Raw genomic sequence first — 21,583 nt, 5'->3', positions numbered from 1 at the left:
CAAACGGACTCACCTTCTTGGTTGTCAGGATACCCTGGTTGCTCTCGGGGTGGGTAGTGATGGTAAAATGGTCCCCACTGTCACCTTCCAAGATGCGGTAGGTGGCACGCCATGCCGGTGAGTTGGGGGCGTCCAGATCAGTCACGGTCAGCCTCTGTACCTCACGGCCCACCGCGTTCTCGGGCACATGGGCCTCATACTGTCAGTGGGAAGCACAGTAGTCAGAGCAGAGACCAACACTGAGAGAGACTGTTCCATTCTTCTCCCGCTGCGAATCCTCCATCCAGCTCTAGGGCGCCTCATGCCTCTTGGCCTTTCTGGGACCACCCGCCTCAGTCACCAGGGTTTCGGGGCACAGAGAGAGGCAGCATGCCCCGAGCGCCGGCCTCCCAGCTGCTGGGACAGACCACAGCCATCTCGGGCCTGCTTTCCCTATACCCAGGGGCCTGATACTCCAGGAACCTCACCGGTCTGGGTGCCCAACCCCCTCCAGTGTGACCACCTATGTAGTTGAGATCAGGAAGGCGTAAGTGCTCTGGGGCAGGGACCGGGATCTTTTTTGGAAGTTCTAGAACAGATGACGACGACTAGGAAGTCAACTGCTTGGAACAAACTTTAATCAGCCTTACGTAATGCTCTGCAGCCAAAGCTGCCTCAAGACAGAAGGGAGTTAGGTATCGTCTCAACTGGGCCCGAGTTCTGTCACTGGAATGTACAAGCATTCACTGTGTGGGCGGGTAAGTCAGAAGTTTTTTTATCATCGAAGATTTTCATACGGACTTATACACCAGGGGTTGTGTTACACAGATGATTTCATTTAAAACTCAGAACAATGCAGCAGGTGTTATCATGATCCCCGTTTCTCAGATGAGGAAATGCAGCACAGAGAGGTCGTTCTCAGCCTTCCTAATGCCGCGACTCTTTAATACAGTTCATGCTGTGGTGACCCCCAATCATAAAATTATTTTCGTTGCTACTTCATAACCGTAATTTTGCTACTGTTATGAATTGTAATGTAAATATCTGATAGGCAGGATGTATTTTCATTGTTCGTGACCCAGAGGTTGAGAACCGCTGGGTTAGGGAGTTTGCCTGAGGTCACACTGCTCGTAGGTGGTGGGGCTCGAATTGAAGCAACATAAGCTGGTTCTGGAGTTTCATTAGAAAGGAAACCCCTTGTCCTTCATTGCTGATGCGGGAAGAGGGAAGGAAGGAAGAGGCGTTACCTTTTGGGGATCAAACACGGGAGCGTTGTCATTGGCGTCGAGGACTGCCACGATGGCCACTGCCGTGGTGGTGGAGCCTTCCCCGTCCAGGTCGGTAGCCTGGACGGTCAGTGTGTACTCAGGGACTTTCTGGGGAGGAGAGGAGAGTGGAGGCCACTGAGAGTGCATGCCAGGGACCAATTCCAGCATGTCATAATTTCAAGAGTTTCATCAAAAGGTTGATGAGACTTGAGGACTCAACAGGGTTGAGTCACACGTGTAGTCACCTGTTGGAAATGGCTAAAGGCATTTCCCCAAACCTGAATAGGAAACTGACTGTGGCTGCCAATCAGTTAAAGGGCATCTTAATCTACATGTTATTGCCTCCTGCTGGCCAAACACCTGTACAGCCGTAGGCTAATTCCCCCATTCTGACAATGGACTCTGTACCAAACCCTGACCCTTTGAAGTGTATATCCCTGCCTTGCCTCAGGACAAGTTGTGTTAATAAAAAGCATGGGGTCCTGGGGACGGAGAGAACCTAAGACCTTAGACTTAAGATCTTAGAACTTAGCTCCTTTAGCTAAGCTCCTCTGACCCCAGTGCCTTTCAAAATTATATCTTGTTTCCGGACTCTTTATTAGTCTCTGGACTCCTATGTCATCTACGCACAGCCCCTTCTCCAGATTCCCGAACCCTTCTTAATGCTGGGACAAGATCCCCGGCAAGTGCAGCCTTGGGAGAATGCGGAGGGCGGCAGAATGTTTCTCCCTCTCACAGTGTTCTCTTGACTCCTCAACCCACCTCCCGAAAGAACAGAAGCAAAGGGTGGAAGGGGAGGGAAACTGTCCATACAAACAGCATCCCTGGGCCTGTCGGGGGCTGAAGCCTGGACACTGCCCCCTGACCCTGGGCAGATGCAGAATGAGAGCTTTGAGCAGGGATGTGGTCAAAGGAATTAATTAGGAAACAGGAGGCAACTCCAGTATCCAAGGAGCTAATTCTACTTTGTGGTCCACGGGGGACAAATCTGGGCCATGTGCATGTTAAGTGAGCCGTTCCGAGAGGAAATGAGAAAACCTACAGAAAATATCAAATGTCTGCATTTTATAGCTGCCTCCTCAGCCTCAACAAGATGGTTTGGCGGCATGCCATTGGCCCAATGAGCTGGGGGACGCCAGCATAGGAACGGAGCAGCAACCACTGCCAGCTGACGTGGGTCCCCACTGCTCACCGTGGGCTTTGGGAGCAAGGCCAGAGGCTTCTGCTCTGAGTGTCAGGCCCTGGCCTGGACAAACCTGGGTAGGCAGCACTTTTCCTAAGGGCCACTCACCTCCCGGTCCAGGCCACTGGAGATGACGCTGATGGTGCCTGTGCTCCGGTGGATGGTGAACATGTTAGGAGGGTCCTTTGGCTCTTGGCTGTGAATGGAGTAAGCAACCACCCCATTGTAGGTGTTGATGGCATCGTCCTCATCTGTGGCTGTCACCTGCATCACAGATGTACCTGGAGGGGAGAAAGGACGAGTGAGCCCCCTTCCTGCTCAGCGGCTTAGACCCATATTCCACTTTGTGACAGAGATCGCTAATTGGTGCCCATTTTACATTCTCCCCTTCTCCTCCCTCCCTTCTTTCTTAGAGACATAATCCTCCACAATCACTTGAGGCTGGGCACAGGCTTACCTGGAACAAAGACTATTTCCCATCCCTTCCTCAGCTAGCTGTGACCATAACTCTAAATTCTGACAAATGGGATTTACAACTTTGGGGGAAGTGTTTTTCCGAGTATGGGTTTATTCTTCCCACCCTTCCCCTTGTCCCACATGGAATGGCTGGAGCTCCAGCAGCAACCATGAGACAACCTTGGGAACCACGCCAAAATAGTAGAGCAAGGAGATAGAAGGAGTCTAGGTCTCCAACACTGGACAATACCATTTTAGACTGAACTGACCACTTGTAGGCTTCCTAAATATAAGGGGTGGGGGTGGGAAGCTTCCATCTTGTTTAAGGTACTGTGTTTCTTTTGAGAATTTCTGTTATTGGCAGTCTAACCAATTTATACTTCTCTGTATGTATTGTCTACAATTCGGAGAGGAAGGAAGAGGACCCCTTCCCAGCAGGACCCGTCTTTGAGAGCATTACTATGTACCTATTTTCCTGGTTTGCTGCTGGCCTCCCCCACCCTGTTCTCCAGCCCTGGGAATTTATTGTTCACTCAGCATAAACCATGCTCCAGGACCTCCTAGCCCAGTGATCAGCATTTTGAAAAACCCTAACTTAACTCTGGTGCCGTGTCACATATAGAAATTTTTTGATATTTGCAACCATAGTCAAACATATGTCTTTGTTTTACTATGGTTGCAAATATCAAAAAATTTCTATATGTGACACGGCACCAGAGTTAAGTTAGGGTTTTTCAAAACCTGCCACACGTGTCATAGGTTCGCCATCACTGTCCTAGCCTCTACTGCTTTTCTGCAGCTGCCATTCACTGCAGAGCCTCGTGGCAGGTGCTTCATGTTACATAAGTTAGGTGTATTATCTCTAATCTTCAGAATCCTTTAAGGCTGATATTATTGCCGTTTTCAGATGTGAGGACTGAGGCTCAGAGGTCAAGAACTTGCCCAGGGTCACAGCAGGTAAAGAGGCGAAATCAAGATTCAAATCTGGTCTTTGTAGCTCCAAAGCTAGTGGTTCCTAAACCTGGCTGATCATCTGAGGCTTCTGGGACATTTTCATATATAGATTCCAGAGCTCGAGTCCAGGATCACTCTTACTCAGGGATCTTGGGATGGAGTAGGAGCATCTGGATTTTAAAGAAGATCCCAGGTGATCTGTTGCACAGCCAATGAAGTCAGAGGTAGAGGGTCCTTCTAGCCTTAAGGGTCTGGGCTGATCTCCAGATGGTACCTTAAGTCGACCCAAGGCCACAGACCTCGATAGCTATCCCCTCCCCAATCCTCTTACCGGGCAGTGCCCCCTCCAAGACACTCCCTTTGAAGACATCCTGGGTGAACTTGGGCTTGTGGTCATTCTGGTCTGTCACGATGATGGAGATGTTCATGGGGTCTTCCACGGAGGCGCCGTTCTCTGACACAGCGTGGCCAAAGAGCTGTGGGTGCACAGGTCTGGGGTCAGCTTGGCGCCACCCTTCCCACCAGGCCCCGGGGCCCTGCTTCTCATTGGATGCTAAAGGTTACTTGCCTCATACTTGGCAATCTTCTCCCGGTCCAGTGGCTTATTCAACAACAACCAGCCCGTTTCCTTCTCTATGGTGAAGACACCCTCAGGGGGGCTGTCTGCCCCAGGCCCTGTGATGCTGTAGAAAATCTTGGTGCCTCTGTCCTTGCTAGATTTGAGCTGGAAGCAAAATAAAAAATGGCAGCTGACCAAGTGACAAATATCTCATGGGTGAGGAGGCGCTGCCTTATCAGAAACTGGTGCCACGAGAGAGGCTTTCCTCGGTGGGCCCCAGTGCTCAGCACCAAGAAACCTCTATTCAGGCCTTTAGGTGAGGGTCCCTGCAGCCACCAATGACGCCCAGGGAGAAGCACAGTCATACCTGATTCAGCCTCTGAGGGAAGGGACCCTTGCCATTCTCAGGGACAGACAGCGGCGGGAACACCCATTCTCTCTTGCGTCTTCGTAAGATACGTTTGGATGGAGAGGTCCTCAGAGCCTTACTTTCCTGTAAGGAGAGAAGACCCCTTAACCGAGATATGCAAACAGCTGGAACACACCCACCATCCTCACCTACAGGAGTTAAGGGTCAGGAGGCAGACCTGGATGGGTCTAAGGCAAAAGAAAAATTGGAATAATCTAAGGTCCAGAGGACCAATGGAAAATTCTAGAGTACATACATCTAGTGGAGTACAACGCAGCTCTAAAAATGAGGAGTAAGGAAGCTCTCTATGTGCTGACATACAAAGACCTTTGATATGTACTGTTGAGTGCAAAGAACAAGGTACAGAACGGTTTAGCATTTTATTTAACAAACACATAGTGCTTAACAGATGCCAGGCACTGTTCCATCTTTTGTGTAAAAAGGTAGGAAAATAAGACCATATCTTCATATTTGCTTATTTATAGATAAAGTCTGGGGAACACAAAAGAAATTAATAATGGTGATTATCTGTGGGAAAGGGATGGAGAGGGCATTGGGCAGATGGAGAGAAAAAAGGGGAGGTAATTCATTGCATAATTTTAAATATATGTATTTTTTATTTTTGAACCATGTATACTAGTATATTAGCTATTCAAAAAACTAAATTAAAAGAAACAATGTGTGACCAAGTGCCTCATGTCCATCTTCCCAGGGGCTCATGGGATTGGCAGTTCTGTGTGGGAATTGCCTTCCCTCGGGATTTACCCAGATGATATGGGAAAGAAAAGAGAGGTGAGAGAAAGAATCCAAGGTTATAAGAGCATTGGACCATTACTCACAAGGCAGCTCTCTGCCGCCCCTCCTGGGCAGCTGCAAGCACTACACCGTGGTACCTGAGGGCTAACACCACCTCCTCTGAAGGGATAAGGTGGCGCACAGCAGCAATCTGGGCATGCACGAAGAACACCTCACCCACTCCCCACATACACACACGGGTGGACACAGTGTTTTACCTGGACTGTTGTGTCGTTCAGTGCAGTGAAATCCTGATCAGTGCTAAGCAGGGCTGACTCTTGCCCAGGGCAGCCCATGAAAACTGGGGAGAAGAGAGAAAGGGAGTATTAGGAAGGAGGGGCTTCTGGAAGCTACCCCAGAGAAACTACAGCAGACAACAGCCGCCTGATTGGATCAAGGAGTGTTCTACTGCAGGAGGAGGCTCAGCTTACTTCCTCTGAGCAGCATTGTGACCAAATACGAGTTTCAGATGGGGCTTCCAAGTTTGGTCTCTAAAGGGAGGGCCACTTTGTGGTCAGTTTGTAAGCCAAACCCCTTTCTTCATTCACGAGGCCAGAAAACCAAGATCACAGACATTGAGTGACATTAGTTCCCAGTGGCCTCATGAGAAGTAGGGAATGGGGAGGGGGGCAAGGTCACAGCTGGAGGCAGAAGATTTTCATGCGCTATGCATCCTGCTACATCATCGCTCACAGAGCTTGCTCTAAACCAGCGGTTGCCAACCTTTCGGACCACTGGTTGGTGACTGCTGCTCTAGACAATCTCAGCTTGTCACACTCCTTCTGGATCCCTCCTGCTTGGCCACTCTCTAAGTAACATTGTGAGTTAATAACTATCATTCACAAAGCCAGAGACTGGGCCTATTTTATCCTTACATCTCCCCACCAAGGTAGGTGTTAGCCTCTTTTCAAAGATAAGAAAACTGAGGTTCAGAAGCCAGGTCAGCCTGACCCTAAGGCATACGCTATATAAAACTCTCAACCAATGTTCTTACACGCTATTCCAGTGGCCAAATCAGGGAACCTGCCAGAGGCCACACGTGGGCCCATCAGCACCAGGCTCTGGCCCAGTGGTTCCCTTTGTGCTGGCCCAGACCCCAGGTCAGTCTGTGCCATGGAAATGTCAGGGTGAGGCCTTCCAACTGTCCTTTTTTGAAGAATTGTCCTTGAGGCTCAGTTGATGATGATGGTGACTGTTTTTCTTTTAAATCCTTCTTTAGTATAAGAAAGGGTAACAGATGAGGTTTTTTGGTAAAGTACAAAAGTAATGTGAACATGACAAAATATTCAAAGAATTTAATATAAAAAAGTCAAATTCCAAAGGATTAATATCCAGAAAATACAAAGAACTCCTTAAAACTCAACAAAAACAACCCAAGTTGTTTTGGGGGCAGGCAAAAAACTTGAAAGGACATTTCTCCAAAGACAATATACAAGGAAGGACCAATAAGCATATGATAGATACTCAATATCATTAGTCATTAGGCAAGAACAAATCAAAATCACAATGAGGTACCTCTTCACACCCACTAGGATGGCTATTTTTTAAAAAAAACCCACGTGGGCCCTGGCCGGGGTGGCTTAGTTGGTAGAGCTGTTGTCCTTTGCACATGCCTGAGTTTGGGACCTCATCCCCAGTAGGGAACAGACAGGAGGCAGGGTAGGTCAGTTGGTTCAAGCATCGTCCAATTCCCTAAGGTTGTAGTTTCGGTTCGATCTCTGGTCAGAGCACATACGAAGAATCAACCAATAAATGCATAAATAAGTGGAACAACAAAATCTATGTCTGTCTGTCTGTCTGTCTGTCTGTCTCTCTCTCTCCCCCCTTCCCCTTTCTCTAAAAATCAACACATTTTTACGAATGTGTAATACCCCCACCCCTCAAATGGAAGATAGTAAGTGTTGACAAGATGTAAATAAATTGGAACCGACATGCATTGGGAATGTGAAATAGTGGTTCCTCAAAAGGTAAACATAGAATTACCGCATGATCCAGCAATTTCACTTCTAGGTGCATACCCAAAAGAATTGTGGAAATTCAAACAGATATTCATATACAAATTTTCAGAGCAAAATTATTCATAATAGCAAAAAGATAGAAACAATCCAACTGTCCATCAAGAGATGAATAGACAAAATGTGGTTTATACATACAATGGAATATTATTCAGCCTTTAAAAGGAATAAAGTTCTGATACACACTACGATATGAACAAACCTTGAAAACATTATGCTAAGTAAAATAAGCCAGTCACAAAAGGACAAATACTGTATGGTTCTGCTTACATGAGGTACTTAGGATAGATTAATAGAGAAAGTAGAACAGAGGTCACCAGGGGCTGGGGATTTACTGCTTAATGGATATAGAGTTTCTGTTTCAGAAGATGAAAAAGTTCTAGAGATGGAAAACGGTGATGGTTGCACAACACTGTGAATGTACTTAATATCGCTAAATTGTTTACTTTAAAATGGTTTTTTAAATGGTCAATTTTTATGCATATTTTAGCTCAACAGAAAAGTGGAAGTCTGACATGAGAGTGTAAAATGGGACAGTCATTTTGGGAAACTGTTGGTCAGTATTTACTGAAGCTAAATATACACATTCCCCAAGACCCAGCAATTCACTCTGAGATATAGATTCAACAAAAATACATTGACCAAAAGACATGCATTAAAATGTTCACAGCAGCACTGTTTATAATAGCTAAAAACTGGAAACAGCCCAAATGTCCATCAAGGTAGAATGGCTAGAAACATCATGGTATATTCACATAATGAAATGAATCAACTACAAGGACATTCTGGATGAATCTTACAAACATATGGTTCCCTAATAGAAGCCAGATTGAAGAGAGAACATATGCATGATCCCATTAACATGAAGTTCAAAAACAGGCAAAACTAACCTAGGTGAAGGAAGTTACTAACATACTGGCCATAATTTGGGGAGAGGGGTTAGTGATAGAAGGGAGTAAAGGGGGACTTAAAAGCATACAGAGCTGCCTTCAGCACCCCAGAGCCCAGTGCCAGCTCCCTAGGGCCCACAAGCTCTCTCACACAGAGGCAGGATCCGTTGTGGGAAGGCTGGAATGCGCCCACGTGAAAGAGAAGATTGCTTAGAAACCAGCCCTGCCTCCTTGACGACATTCCCACTGAGGAGTCATGGGTTGTGACATGCCTGGCCAGTGGGAGGAAGGGAAAGAGAGACCAGGCCTGATTCCGCTCCAGAGGGCCTCAGGGGCACAAGATCCCCAGGGAGAACCTGCCCTTTACCTCCAATACACAGCTTTGTAGTCTCATCTTCTGAGTTATCTTTTGCTCTGCTTTAGGGCTAAAAGGACCAGGAATGACATGTGGCAAAGATTGCATCATCTTTAATATAGGGCAAGAGTTAAATAATCTAGCCCTGGCCAGGTAGCTCAGTTGGTAAGAGCATCATCCAAGGTTGCAGGTTTGATCCCTACTCAAGAAGCAACCAATTAATGCGTAAGTAAGTAGAACAACAAACCTCTCTCTCCCTCCCCACCCCCTGTAAATAAATAAATAAATAAATTTTAAAAGAGTTAGCCCCTAGCCGGTTTGGCTCAGTAGATACAATGTCGGCCTGCAGACCAAAGGGTCCCAGGTTCAATTCTGGTGAACGGCACGTGCTGTACCTTGGTTGCAGGCTCCTCCTCGGCCTGGCCCTATGCAGGAGGCAACCAATTGATGTGTTTCTCTCTACCTTTCTCTCTTTCATTCTCCCTAAAAATCAATGGAAAAATATCCTCGGGTGAGGATTAACAACAAAATAAAAGAGTTAAATAACCTATGGGGTACTAACTCCATGCATTATTGATCAACTATGCAAAATGATATTTATAGTAGTATTTAAGTTATCTAGGGAAGGACTTATACTATGAAGTAAAAAAAAGTAAGCAGAATGTAGAACTGTACACACAGTATATGTAATTAGTCACAGAAAGAAAAAAAAAAAAAGACTGGAAGGAAGTCCACCTTCCCAATGATTAGGGTTATCAAACATTTACTTTCTTGCCACTGGAGTGACTCAGTTGGTCGAGCATCAAAAAGTTGCTGGTTTTATTCCAGGTCAGGCACATACCTGGGTTGCAGGTTTGGTTCCCGGTTGGGGCATATGCAGATTAATGTTTCTCTCTCTGCATGTGAGGATTAGAAATGTATGTTTAAGTTTTCTCTTAACATGACTCTCTTAACAGGAATCATGTCTCCCCTAAAACTTGTATGTTGAGGTCCTAACCCCCAGTATTTCGGGATGTGACTGTTTTTGGAGACAGGGCCTTTAAAGTGGTGATGCCTTAAAATGAGGTCATAGGGTGGGTCCTAATCCAGTATGGACTTAGGGGCTTAAACAACAAAATTTTATTTTCTCATAATTCTGGAGGCCAGAAGTCTGAGATGAAGGTGTCAGCAGGGTTAGTTTCTTTTGAGGCCTCTCTCTCTCTCCTCAGCTTGTAAATGGCTGTCTCCTCCCTGTGTCTTTACATAGTCTTCCTCTGTGACTGCCGGTGCCCAAATTTCCTCCTCTTATAAGGACACCATAACCTTTCCTCAGCTTTCTAGCAAACCAACCAACAAAGCATTCATTATAACAGCAAAAGTCCAGAAAACAGAAATGTCCATCAACAAGGTTAACTTTGGGTGATGCTACCATTTATACAAGAGAACATGATGTAGCCATAAAAACTATAGAAGATGAGGAAGCTCCTGTGTCTTGATATGGAAAGGTCTCTAAGACATATTGTTCATTAAAAAAGAAAAAAGATATAGAACAATGCAGTCTCTACAAAATGCTAACATTTGTATTTTTAAATTGTATTTGAGAAATACCTCTAGAAGGTGACTCAAAAAACTGGGCTTACAGGTGGAGAGAAGCAGCGAGGGAATAAGGATGAGACTTTTTCGTGTATACCCTTCTGAACGCTGACCCACGCGAACGCATTAGCTATTCAAACACTGGTAAAAAATTAAGTCACTTTTTCCATTCTTAAAACAGTCCTCTTCCTAAGGGAGGGTCTTCAGCGAGCAGAGGGCTGGCCAGATCAGTCTATCGGCGATTTTCCTTCATGAGAGACTCAATGAGCCCTTCAATCCTCCCCAGCAGGCTTCCCAGCAGGAGGCTAATGGAGTGACTCCCCTTATTACTCAGAAGCCTGAATCCTCCAAACTCTAAAAGCTGCCAGGAACCAGAAACGCTCTTTCTGCTATCTGCAAGATCTGCCCCCCAGGAACATGAACACGCTTCACTACTGCCTGCCAGCACATTTCCATTATCCTTATGGTTCCAAATATTTGTAGCACAGTATCTGGGCTGTCCATCTATTCTTCGAGGGGAAAGCGCCTACGATCAAGAAGCCAAGAGTGATGTATGCCAACTGTACATGCCTCCCACTCAGGCCGCATATTCCAGTTGCATCAGAGGGCCTGGCCCCACCAGCTCCAACCCGCATTCAGCTGGAGGCAGAATACAGCCAAGGGCCTGGGCCAGGCAGGCAGGAACAAGCTTCAAAGGCCTGAGACACCCAGCTAAGTGTTTTCCTATCCAAAGCCTCAAAAACTAACCTGCAAGGTGGATATTACACCTCCTCCCCTTTCTGACAACTCAGGAAACCAGAGGCTGCCTGGGGTTGAAGTGCCGCAAGAAGCCGTTTCAGACAGGTAAGCATACAAGGCCCACAACCAAGAAGCAGCAGGACCAGATTTCAAATCCTAGAGGCAGGGAAGTGATGAAGAACATGGGAACTGGAGACTGAAAGGCTTGGGTTCAAATCCATATTGTATGAGCACATGGAAGCTGTCCTCCTCTGGAAAATAGGAATAATCATAGGTATCTCATAAGCTTATCAGGATTAAATGGGATAATGTTTCACACAGCACTGAGCACTGTGTCTAGCCCAAGCAAGCCTTTAATAAAAGTTACCTTTAGCCTACTCACAATTAACCTAGGCTTCAGACTCCAAGTCTGGGCCTGCCCCTACAGCACAGAAAAACCATCTCTCAAAGTGGGTAGGGGCTTAGCTATCGCCAAATGCTTTGCCTGAGGGATGAAGCACGGAAGGGAGGAGGAGATACACGGGGCCAAAGAGCATAAAAGGGATCTGGCTCAGTCTGCATTTGGAGGACTGTTGCTTAGGGGTGCTCTGGGCTGATTGGGGAAGGCAGAGGATAGGGATCTCACGGACAAGCTGACCTGCCCACGGAAGCTTGCTGAGACAACTGTAGGAATATGAGCAGTTTCCTCTGCGAGCCATGAGTCACAAAGAGACCGGTGAACAGCAAGCCGTGGGGCAAAATCATTACAACTTCCTCCCAGATGCTTCCTGGCACCAGTGGCTTGCATCATTGGTTTCAAAATGAAATTGATCTGAAACCAGGTCTCGTAATCACTCATCCACCTTCTACTCCACCTTCTAACAGCCGGTAAAGTGAACTAAGTAGATGTATTTCCTGTTCCTGACTGCTCCACAAGGCCACAAACCTTGGCCAAGTCCTGAAGACATGAATGGGCCTGTGTCAAACTCTGTTTGGGGCCAGCTAGTGGGTGCTGATGAGCACATGGGCAACAGTTCATATCTTAAGACTGGAAAACAGAGACCTACTATCCACCCACATCTGGTACGGTAAACAAAGTCAGTTGACTGCTTCAGGTTCAGTTTCTCCCACAGGAATTCTGAATCACAAAGTCAATGAACCTGATGAAAAGGTAGATATAAATTGATAGCTTTCAGCACTGAGCCTAAATACACAATTCCTCGAATACTGTACTGTTGGGGAAGGGAGTTGATAACCTGAGACTGCTTCTAGAGAAATTAATTTATAAAAACCAGAGTTCTAGGTATCTGCACTGGATAGGAAGACATCCAATGGAACCAGGAGTCCCTGGCCTGTGCTCAAAGCTCCTCTGTAAAGATCGCCCCTGCCAAGCCTGACCTCAGATCCTGAAATGGCACCCCTATAAAACTTGGGCAAGAAGAGTCAAGTCCCTGGGATACTAGAGCTATTGCAGAAAGCTTTTTATTTATTTATTATTTTAAATTTATTTTTAGAGAGAAGGGGGAAGGAAAAGAGAGAAAGATCGATGATGTGTTCTTCCACCCACTCATGCACCCATTGGTTGATTCTTGTATGTGCCCCGACTGGGGATCGAATCTGTAACCTTAGTGTTACAATGCTCTAACTAACTAAGCCCTCTGGCCAGGGCAAGAAATATGTTTAAATAGACTTACAAGAACTGATGGATACTGGGCTGAGAAGTCATTCCAGGCCTGCTTTAGGTTGGAATGGCCTGGGGCACCTCCAAACTCTCAAGGGAACACCTTGAAGGTGAGGAGCTTATCTTCTCAGTCATGACATAGAGGTACTATAGAGCCCCAATATCCATTCTTACTGAATGAATGTCTTGGCAAAATACGAGATAATACCTACCTCATAAGCTTATTGGGAGGATTAAACAGAATGATGTTCACACAGCGCTGAGCACTGTGTCTAGCCCAGAGTAAGCCCTGTGTCATCTTTTCCTCAGGAACTCTGACTGATAGTGTCCTTTCTGAAATAGTAGAGTGCATTCAGGTCTAGAGGAGAAACCTTTCATTTGAAGTTGAACCTGAGAGCTGTAGGTAGTATTCCTCTCCCTGCTTGTTATCTGCCTACTTTATAATTCCTGAATAACTCATAATTGGCACTTATCGCCAACTAGAGGCCCGATGCACAAAATCTGTGTAAGAGTAGGCCTTCCTTTCCCCTGGCTGCCGGCACCAGCTTCCCTCTGGCATCCGGGACATGGGCTTCCCTTGCAGCCCTGGCTTTGTAGGGAAGGTCGTTTGGTCTAATTAGCACATTATGCTTTTATTATTATAGATAAGTCATTGCAGAGTCTCCAGTAAATGATAATGTAATGTGAAACTGAAAATATTTGCTTATACTGCTCTAAGTAAGAAGTCTTTTGTTTTCATTTCTTTAAATCTTTATTGTTTGTTTTTTTTTTTTTTAATATATTTTATTGATTCTTTACAGAGAGGAAGGGAGAGAGACAGAGAGTTAGAAACATCGATGAGAGAGAAACATCAACCAGCTGCCTCCTGCACATCTCCTACTGGGGATGTGCCCGCAACCCAGGTACATGCCCTTGACCGGAATCGAACCCGGGACCCTTCAGTCCGCAGGCCGACGCTCTATCCACTGAGCCAAACCAGTTTCGGCTAAATCTTTATTGTTGAAAGTATTATATATGTCCCACCCTCAAAAATGACCCCCTCCATCCTGTTCCCACCCAGTGAGAAGTCTTTTTTTAAAAATGTTTTTAGCCCTAGCCAGTTTGGCTCAGTGGATAGAGCGCCAGCCTGCGAACTGAAGGGTCCCAGGTTCTACTCTAGTCAAGGGCACATGCCCTGGTTGTGGACTCGATCCCCAGTAGGAGGCAGCCAATCAATGATTCCCTTTTATCATTGATGTTTCTATCTCTCTCCCCCTTTCCCTTCCTCTCTGAAATCAATAAAAATATATTTTAAAATAATAAATATAAAATAAAAAACATGTTTTTATTGATTTTAGAGAGAATAAGGAAGAGGGAGAGATAGATAGAAACATCAATGATGAGAAAGAATCACTGATTGGCTGCCTCCTGCACGTCACACTGGGGATCGAGCCTGCAACCCAGGCATGTCTCTCCTGGCCGGGAATCAAACCATGACCTCCTGGTTCATAGGTTGACACTCAACCCTGGAGCCACACCAGCCAGGCTACGTGAGAAGTCTTTTATAAGGTTTTTAATATACTGCAGAATTTTCAAGATAAAGGAATATGATATGAAAAATGTCAAAGTGTTTTGATACACTAAAAATAGTGACTTTTCTGAACATAAATGTGTTTGCAATTCCATTTTTGTACACATTGCATGGTGTAATGGTTTGAGAAATAAAAACAAACAAATCACTGGTAATTGCCACCCCCCAGGTAGAAAATTTTCTTCTAAAAAACATACAAAACCAAGATTTTAATGTAAAATATTTTCCGATAATTGTATTTTATATCTTGATTAATGAAACATGGAAACAGTGATTTTCAGTTTGGGTCACCTGAGAAACCTATTTTCTTTTATTTATTTCAGAGCGAGAGCGAGAGAGAAAGTGAGAGAGAGAGAGAAACAATGATGAGAGAATCACTGACTGGCTGCCTCCTGCACATCCCCTCCTGGGGATCGAGCCCGCAACCCGAGCATGTGCCCTTGACCGGAATCGAACCCGAGACCCTTCCGTCCACAGGCCAATGCTCCATCCACTGAGCCAAACCAGCTAGGGCTGAGGAACCTATTTTCATTTGCTTTTGGAGAAGTCCATTTCCTAAAATAGATACCAATGTGCAAAACCTTTTTGGTAAGTAAAAGTTGCCTGTTATTTACAAAAAAGCAAAATACAACCAGCCATCTCTCTGGGGACAAATGTCCTTCGAGTGATCAACCTTGGCCAGTTTCCCTACTGACCTTTGGGCATTCTGACTGGAAGGGAAGAGTGTTTGAAAGTGTTGTGGCAAAGGGCAGCTTGTGAGGGATGGGGGAGAGACTGTCCAAGAAGTCTCCACCTCGCTTGGTTTAGGGACGTATCTAGCTCATGAAGCGAGCACTTGTCCTTGCAGCGATCACTACCCTGTTAGGGATAAGAAGGTGCAGGGGGAAATTATGTAAAATTGCCTTGAAAAAGATCCTGCCGATTTCCTGAGTAAGACTTTCTAGGATATATAAAAAAGGCTCACTTATTAAGAAACACAAATGAAGAGAACAAGTATGTGGAATACTTGGGAAACGGTGCTGCTATATATTGTTAGGGGTGGGGGAGTGCAAACTGGTACAACCTTTCTGAAAATTAAGCCTCAAACAAGCCCTTTGACCCAGGAATTGTGCCAGAAATCATCCCAGATGTCACAAAACTGGAACTGCAAGGATGTTCATGACTGTTGCTTGAACGGTGTATTAAAAAAAATTTTTTTAAAGCTTCAACAACTTGACTTTCAACAGAATCCTTAATTATGTGTGCAACAAGTTGTTCAAATGTCTAATCTATAGCCTTAAATGTCATAAAAGAAGACCTATCACTCTGTTGAAGGCGGGGATGGGGGCAGGTCACAAAACAGGCATGTATAGTTTATACCATGCACCTGGCAATTAAGAAGTATTACTATGTTTATCTTATAGAAGAGAGAGGCAGATGCACAGATGAGATAGATTACACATGGCCCCGAGCGCTGGCACCAGGAAGGCAGACGACTAGCTCTCCCCAGAACCACCCATCTTCCTGGCAAAAAAACAAAAACAAAACAAAACACTAAGAACAAAACAAGCTGCCATGGGCAAGCAGGGCCAGAGGGAAGAGGCCCGTGGGGCAACACCGCAAGCCACGCTGGCAGCCAAGGGGCTCGAGGCCATTTGATTGACAGTGAGCCGAGGGGAGCTAGGTCGCTTAGGCAGCTCCACCTGCCCCGCCAGTGCCCTCCTAGAAGCCAGGTTCTTCTTCCCAAAAGCCGACCCACCACCATGGAAGTGTAAGCGATAATTCATCACCACAAAATCACCGTCTTCCGGGCGCCAAGGAGCCCAGCGCTGTGCTGCAGCTGAAGCGCTCCGTGGATGGGCTTCTCCCGCGGTCACCAGCACAGCGATGGCTTTACAGAGATGACCAGCTGCGGGGCCACAGCATGGCCCTGGGAGAGTGCAGCTACACTGGCAAGGGGCCCCCACCTATGCTCTCCTCACCCTGCAACTGGATCTTCCTGCAGATAGAGCAGGCAGGGCAGCTGAGGCCCTCGGCTCGGAACCCTTGGAACCCTTCTCCGACCCAGCGAAGTAGGAGGGGCAGCTGGACTGCCAGGGAAGGGGGCTGGAGAGCGTGCACAATGGATGCAGGTCCACTCCCTCCAGGTCCACTCACTCCGATCAGACACCCTCGACGAAGTCTTGGTTAGGTAAATGGACCTGAAAGATCTATTGAAAGTGTTCACTTGAAAAGGCAAAGGTCCTGTATGGGTGGTGACCTCCATTTTGCTTATTTTCCATAGTAAACATTGGATTTGCAATCAAAATGAGATGTGATTCCTACCGCCCCCAACCTCCACTTGAAAAGCATTTTGGTAACCAGCTGTTAAGGAGAAAGCAATTCTTTCCAGGGGATTCAGTTTTAACTCTCTTTGGAAAGAGCTTCCCTTCTTATCGGTGGGAGCCGGGTCCTCCCTTAAAAAAATTCCTAGAGCAGCGGTTCTCAACCTGTGGGTCGCGACCCCTTTGGGGGGTCAAACGACCCTTTCACAGGGGTTGCCTAAGACCATCGGAAAACACATATTGTTTTTGTGATTAATCACTATGCTTTGATTATGTTCAATTTGTAACAATGAAAATACATCCTGCATATCAGGTATTTACATTACGATTCATAACAGTAGCAAAATTACAGTTATGAAGTAGCAACAAAAATAATTTTATGGTTGGGGGTCACCACGACATGAGGAACTGTATTAAAGGGTCGCGGCATTAGGAAGGTTGAGAACCACTGCTCTAGAGAAACCCAAGCTGGGCTACACTCCACAGCACTCAGAGCTTGAAGCACCCACAAACTCAAAGCTGCGCATGAGGTGTGCTATTCGGCTCACTGATTTCTACTTTCAAGAACCAAATCAGAAGAGAGTGCTCAACCTGGGACATCTGGGATAGCAATTAAGGGTCTGTTGGGTAAAACTGCTGCACACTGGCTGGCCCTGCAGCCTTGAGCAAGTCACTTCATATTTAAGCTGTGTTACAGTAAGCACTCCACAAATATAAGCCCTTATTTCATTTCCAGTCTCTAAAATGGGAAAACCACACACATGTAGGGAGCGGCTATAAGGGTTAAGCCTTGGACTGACCTGTTGCAAAGCCACAAACAAGTCCCAGCTTAGAGGGCACAGCCCTCTCAGCATAATTAGGCTTGACCTTAGCTCCCTAGATCTTATCTGGGTAGCTAATGGGCTGAGGGAGATGCAGCAAGTGCTGCCAAAACAAGTAAAACTCACAAGAACATTGTAACTATGGTGACCACTACCTTGTTTACCTCTGACTATAAAATAAAGGCTCAGCTTGCCGTCTGGATCTCTCTCTGTGGCCTCAGCCAGGCATAGGAAGATCCACCTAGACCAGCCGTGGGCAAACTTCGGCCCGCGGGCCGGATCCAGCGTTTGAAATGAATAAAACTAGAAGAAAAAAAAAAAAAAAAAAAGACCGTACCCTTTTATGTAATGATATTTACTTTGAATTTATATTAGTTCACACAAACACTCCATCCATGCTTTTGTTCCGGCCCTCCGGTCAGGTTTAAGAACCCATTGTGGCCCTCGAGTCAAAAAGTTTGCCCACCCCTGACCTAGACCCAGCTTATTCTCTTTGTCTTTTCTTCATCCTTCACCGCCCTCCCTCAGGCTTGCGGAACCCTTGGCTGAGGTGGCTCGGTGCACGCCCTGATGAGGGTCAAACAGGATGTGTTGTGCTTTTAAAGGCACAATTAACACTGGCTGGTGTGGTTCAGTTGGTTGGGTGTCATCCTGTGCACCAAAAGGTTGCCGGTTCAATTCCTGGTCAGGGCACATGCCTGGGTTGTGGATTTGATCCCTGGTAGGGGGAGTGCAGGAGGCAACCAATCAATGTCTGGCTCTCAATGTTTCTCTCTCTCGCGCTCAAAAAATAAATAAATACATACATAATTAAGTATTTAAAACCAGGGACAGTAATTTAAAAAGCAAAAAACAACAACAAACCAATACCCAAAATAGAAAGTGAGGTCACTCAGAATCCTGATTTAAGCAGAAAGTTAAGAAAAAACAGATCAACTGCCATAGAGGCAAGCACTGGAAATTAAATTCAAAATGCCATGCTTCTTTCATTCTTACCTTACTAGTTTCTTTTTTTCTTTTAGATCCTCTGTCAAAGAGATACACTAATCCCAGCCACTGTGGCTCAGTAGTTGAGCACTGACCCATGAACCAGGAGGTCATGGTTCGATTCCCAGTCAGGGCACATGCCCGGGTTTCGGGCTCAATCCCCAGTAGGGGCCATGCCGGAGGCAGCCGAGCAACGATCCTCTCTCATCATTCGTGTTTCTATCTCTCTCTCTTCCCTTCCTCTCTGAAATCAATAAAAATAATTTTTTAAAAATAATTTTTAAAAAGTAAAAAAAGGATCTTTTAGCATGCTCTCCCTCTGGGGAGCACACCCGCACCATTCCCTTCCCCCCTTCTTCCCTCACAGGCACACATCTCCTAAACTCTAAGGGACCCCATGAGACTTGCAACCAGAGAAGCAATGGGCACTGGCAGCTCAGGCTACCCCCGGAACCTGTCTCCAAGGCCCCCTTTTCTCTGACTTCCCAGTGAGCCAATGCAGCCCAGACTAGACTCTCCTGTTGCTTCTTCTATGCTAAGTCCTTCCTTGTTTTCACTATCCTGAGTGTGTTTTTGCTGTGGCCAATAAATGCTTGCTTGCCTTGCTGCAAAAAAAAAAAAAAGGGGGGGGGGGGTCCTTTACAAATGCAACAGATGATACATTTGAGAAAATAAAATTAATTCCTTGTTTGAAACTTATCAATGATGTGCCATTGTTCTTAGGATCAAAAACATTATCTTTAATGTGCTCAATCCTTATCTCTGCTGTCTACCCATATTAGTTCTTTTCTAATATTCATCATAATCCCCTTACCACAGGCCCTTTGCACATTCCATTTCCTCTGTCTAGAACAGTTTCTCCCTGTATTCCCACTCTAATTTTACCCAGTAACTCCTAACATCCTTTAAATTCAAAAGTTACTTTCTCAGGAAAACTCCCTCAACCCTCCCAAAGTAGATCAGTTTCCCATTTTAAAAACTCTTCTAGCTCTAAATAACTTTCTTCCATAGAATTCCCTATACTTTATCATTGTTTACTTATTAGCTAAATGCTTATCTCCCCTCCTAGTTTCTATAATGTGCAAAGGCAAAGATTGTGTTAAAATTTGCTTATCACTGTATCCCAACACTCAGCACAATGCCTGACACACAGTAGGTATTCAATAATTGTTGAATGAACTATGAAGGTCCTTTGATCTGGCAATTTTGCTTCCAAGAAAGCATCCTAAGGAAATATGCATACAGACTTGTCCAACTGTAATAATACTATTAAAACCACCACTAACACCTAACTTTTATTTACTACATGCGTTTTCATACACTAACTCATTTTTGTTGTTGTTAATCCTCCTCACCTGAGGACAGTTTTTCCATTGATTTTTAGAGAGAGTGGAAGGGATGGAGAGAGGGAGGGAGGGGACAGAGGGGAAGGGGAGAGAGCGAGAGAGAGAGAGAGAGAGAGAGAGAGAGAGAGAACGATATGAGAAAGACACATCAGTTGGTTGCCTCCTGCATGCGCCCCGACCAAGGCTGGGGATTGAACCTACAACCCAGGTACGTGCCCTTAATGGGGAATCCAACCCACAACCCTTCGGTGGGTGGGCTGAGGTTCCATTACGCCACACCAGCCAAGGCAACACTAACTCATTTAATCCTCACCACAGTGTTATGAGATCCCCATGAGAAAAGAGGCATAGAGGTTAAGCAACTTACCCAAGTTTCCACAGCTAGTAAGGGGACAAACACAGTAACTCAGGCAATGTAGCCCTGAACTCCAGCTCAGGCCTCTAGGCATTATAATATGGTTATATTTTGTGCAAATTTCAGTGATAGAAATTTGAAATGGTGCCATAATTATTAAGTCTCACTTTGTACGCAAAGTTTAAAGAAATGCAAATCTCCAAAATTAAGAAAAAGTGTAAAAAGTCTCATAATTTCAAAACTGGAGGGACTAAGTGAATTGTAAGCATCCCTTAGCTTCCTCATCCCACACACATACACTTCACATATGTTCATATGAGACTGTAAGTCTTGAATCATGGAAGTTATGAATTTTTGAGGTTTCTAAGAATGCATATTTTACATCAATGCAACCACCCTGTATAAGACTGTGTATTGCAGTAATATTTGTGTTAGAAAAAACACACACCCAAAAGCCCCTCTTGGGGGGGAGGGAAAAGTAAGACCAGAAAAGAGTATCCTCTTTAAAAATGGAAGTCAGCTTTTACTCAGCACAATGCTTGCTAACTAGATTTTGGGATCTGAAGAAAACTTGAGAAAAAAATGCATTTTTGCTTTGACCGAACGTCACATTCTCAAGCTCTCAACACTTTAACGAAAATAATACAAGTGCTAATAAATTTGTTATACAAGTAAATTTTTTTACTTTTGGTGATTTCAAATGCTTTTTGAAAGTCAGATAATTAAGACATACAACAATGGTTAGTCTGAAAACTATGATTTTTAAATGGTACAGTAAACTTATTAAGCTTATAAGCAAAGCTTGTCCTTGAAGGTGATTATTCAAACGTAAAGGCTTAATTTATCTGGATGGGGTTGAGATGAACAATTCATTCACTCCTCTTTCTACAGCAGTCTTTCCTAATAAGGTGATTCTTGATAGTTGAGAGTTCTAAAAGTCTAAACACTTCACAATTTTTATGGTAAGTCCTCCCCACTCCACATCTGTCAAAGATAAAAATAGGGGTCAGCTATATAAATCACGGTATGCCTACCACGTAGAAGACCACGGAGCTGTTACAGGACAAGACAGATGTGTACTTAGCATGCTGGAAAGAAACCTGATTCGGTAAGTTAGAAAAGCTGCAGAGTCATATTCTTGTGCGTAATACAGTTCAATTCGTGTTTTAAGAATTTTGGCGTGCAGCCATACATTTTTTTTTGTAAAGAAAAAGGTCTATGAGGATTCACATTAAACCGTTCATTGTGCTTATCCTTAGGGAGTAGGACTGAGGAAGAGAACTTTCTTTCTTTCTTTTTTTTTTTTTTATTGCTAAAAGTATTACAAAGGGTATTACATATGTGTCCTTCTCCCCACCCCCCACCCCC

General features: G+C 45.1%; 1 protein-coding gene across 1 annotated transcript in view; it reads right to left on the bottom strand.

The window, feature by feature from the left end:
- CDH3 (cadherin 3) overlaps positions 1-21,583 on the bottom strand; it is a 43,942-nt gene that overhangs the window by 13,135 nt on the left and 9,224 nt on the right. The window contains exons 3-9 of the mRNA XM_006091145.3: positions 5,822-5,904; positions 4,767-4,892; positions 4,409-4,564; positions 4,172-4,316; positions 2,539-2,711; positions 1,227-1,355; positions 14-199 (exon numbers count right to left, since the gene is read on the bottom strand). Coding sequence (XP_006091207.1) covers positions 14-199; positions 1,227-1,355; positions 2,539-2,711; positions 4,172-4,316; positions 4,409-4,564; positions 4,767-4,892; positions 5,822-5,904 — 998 coding nt within the window. The remainder of the gene's footprint in view (positions 1-13; positions 200-1,226; positions 1,356-2,538; positions 2,712-4,171; positions 4,317-4,408; positions 4,565-4,766; positions 4,893-5,821; positions 5,905-21,583) is intronic.

The sequence above is a fragment of the Myotis lucifugus genome, unplaced genomic scaffold (genome assembly GCF_000147115.1).
Source record: "Myotis lucifugus unplaced genomic scaffold, Myoluc2.0 scaffold_88, whole genome shotgun sequence".
NCBI lineage: Eukaryota > Metazoa > Chordata > Mammalia > Chiroptera > Vespertilionidae > Myotis > Myotis lucifugus.
This window is presented reverse-complemented; position numbering and strand designations above follow the sequence as displayed.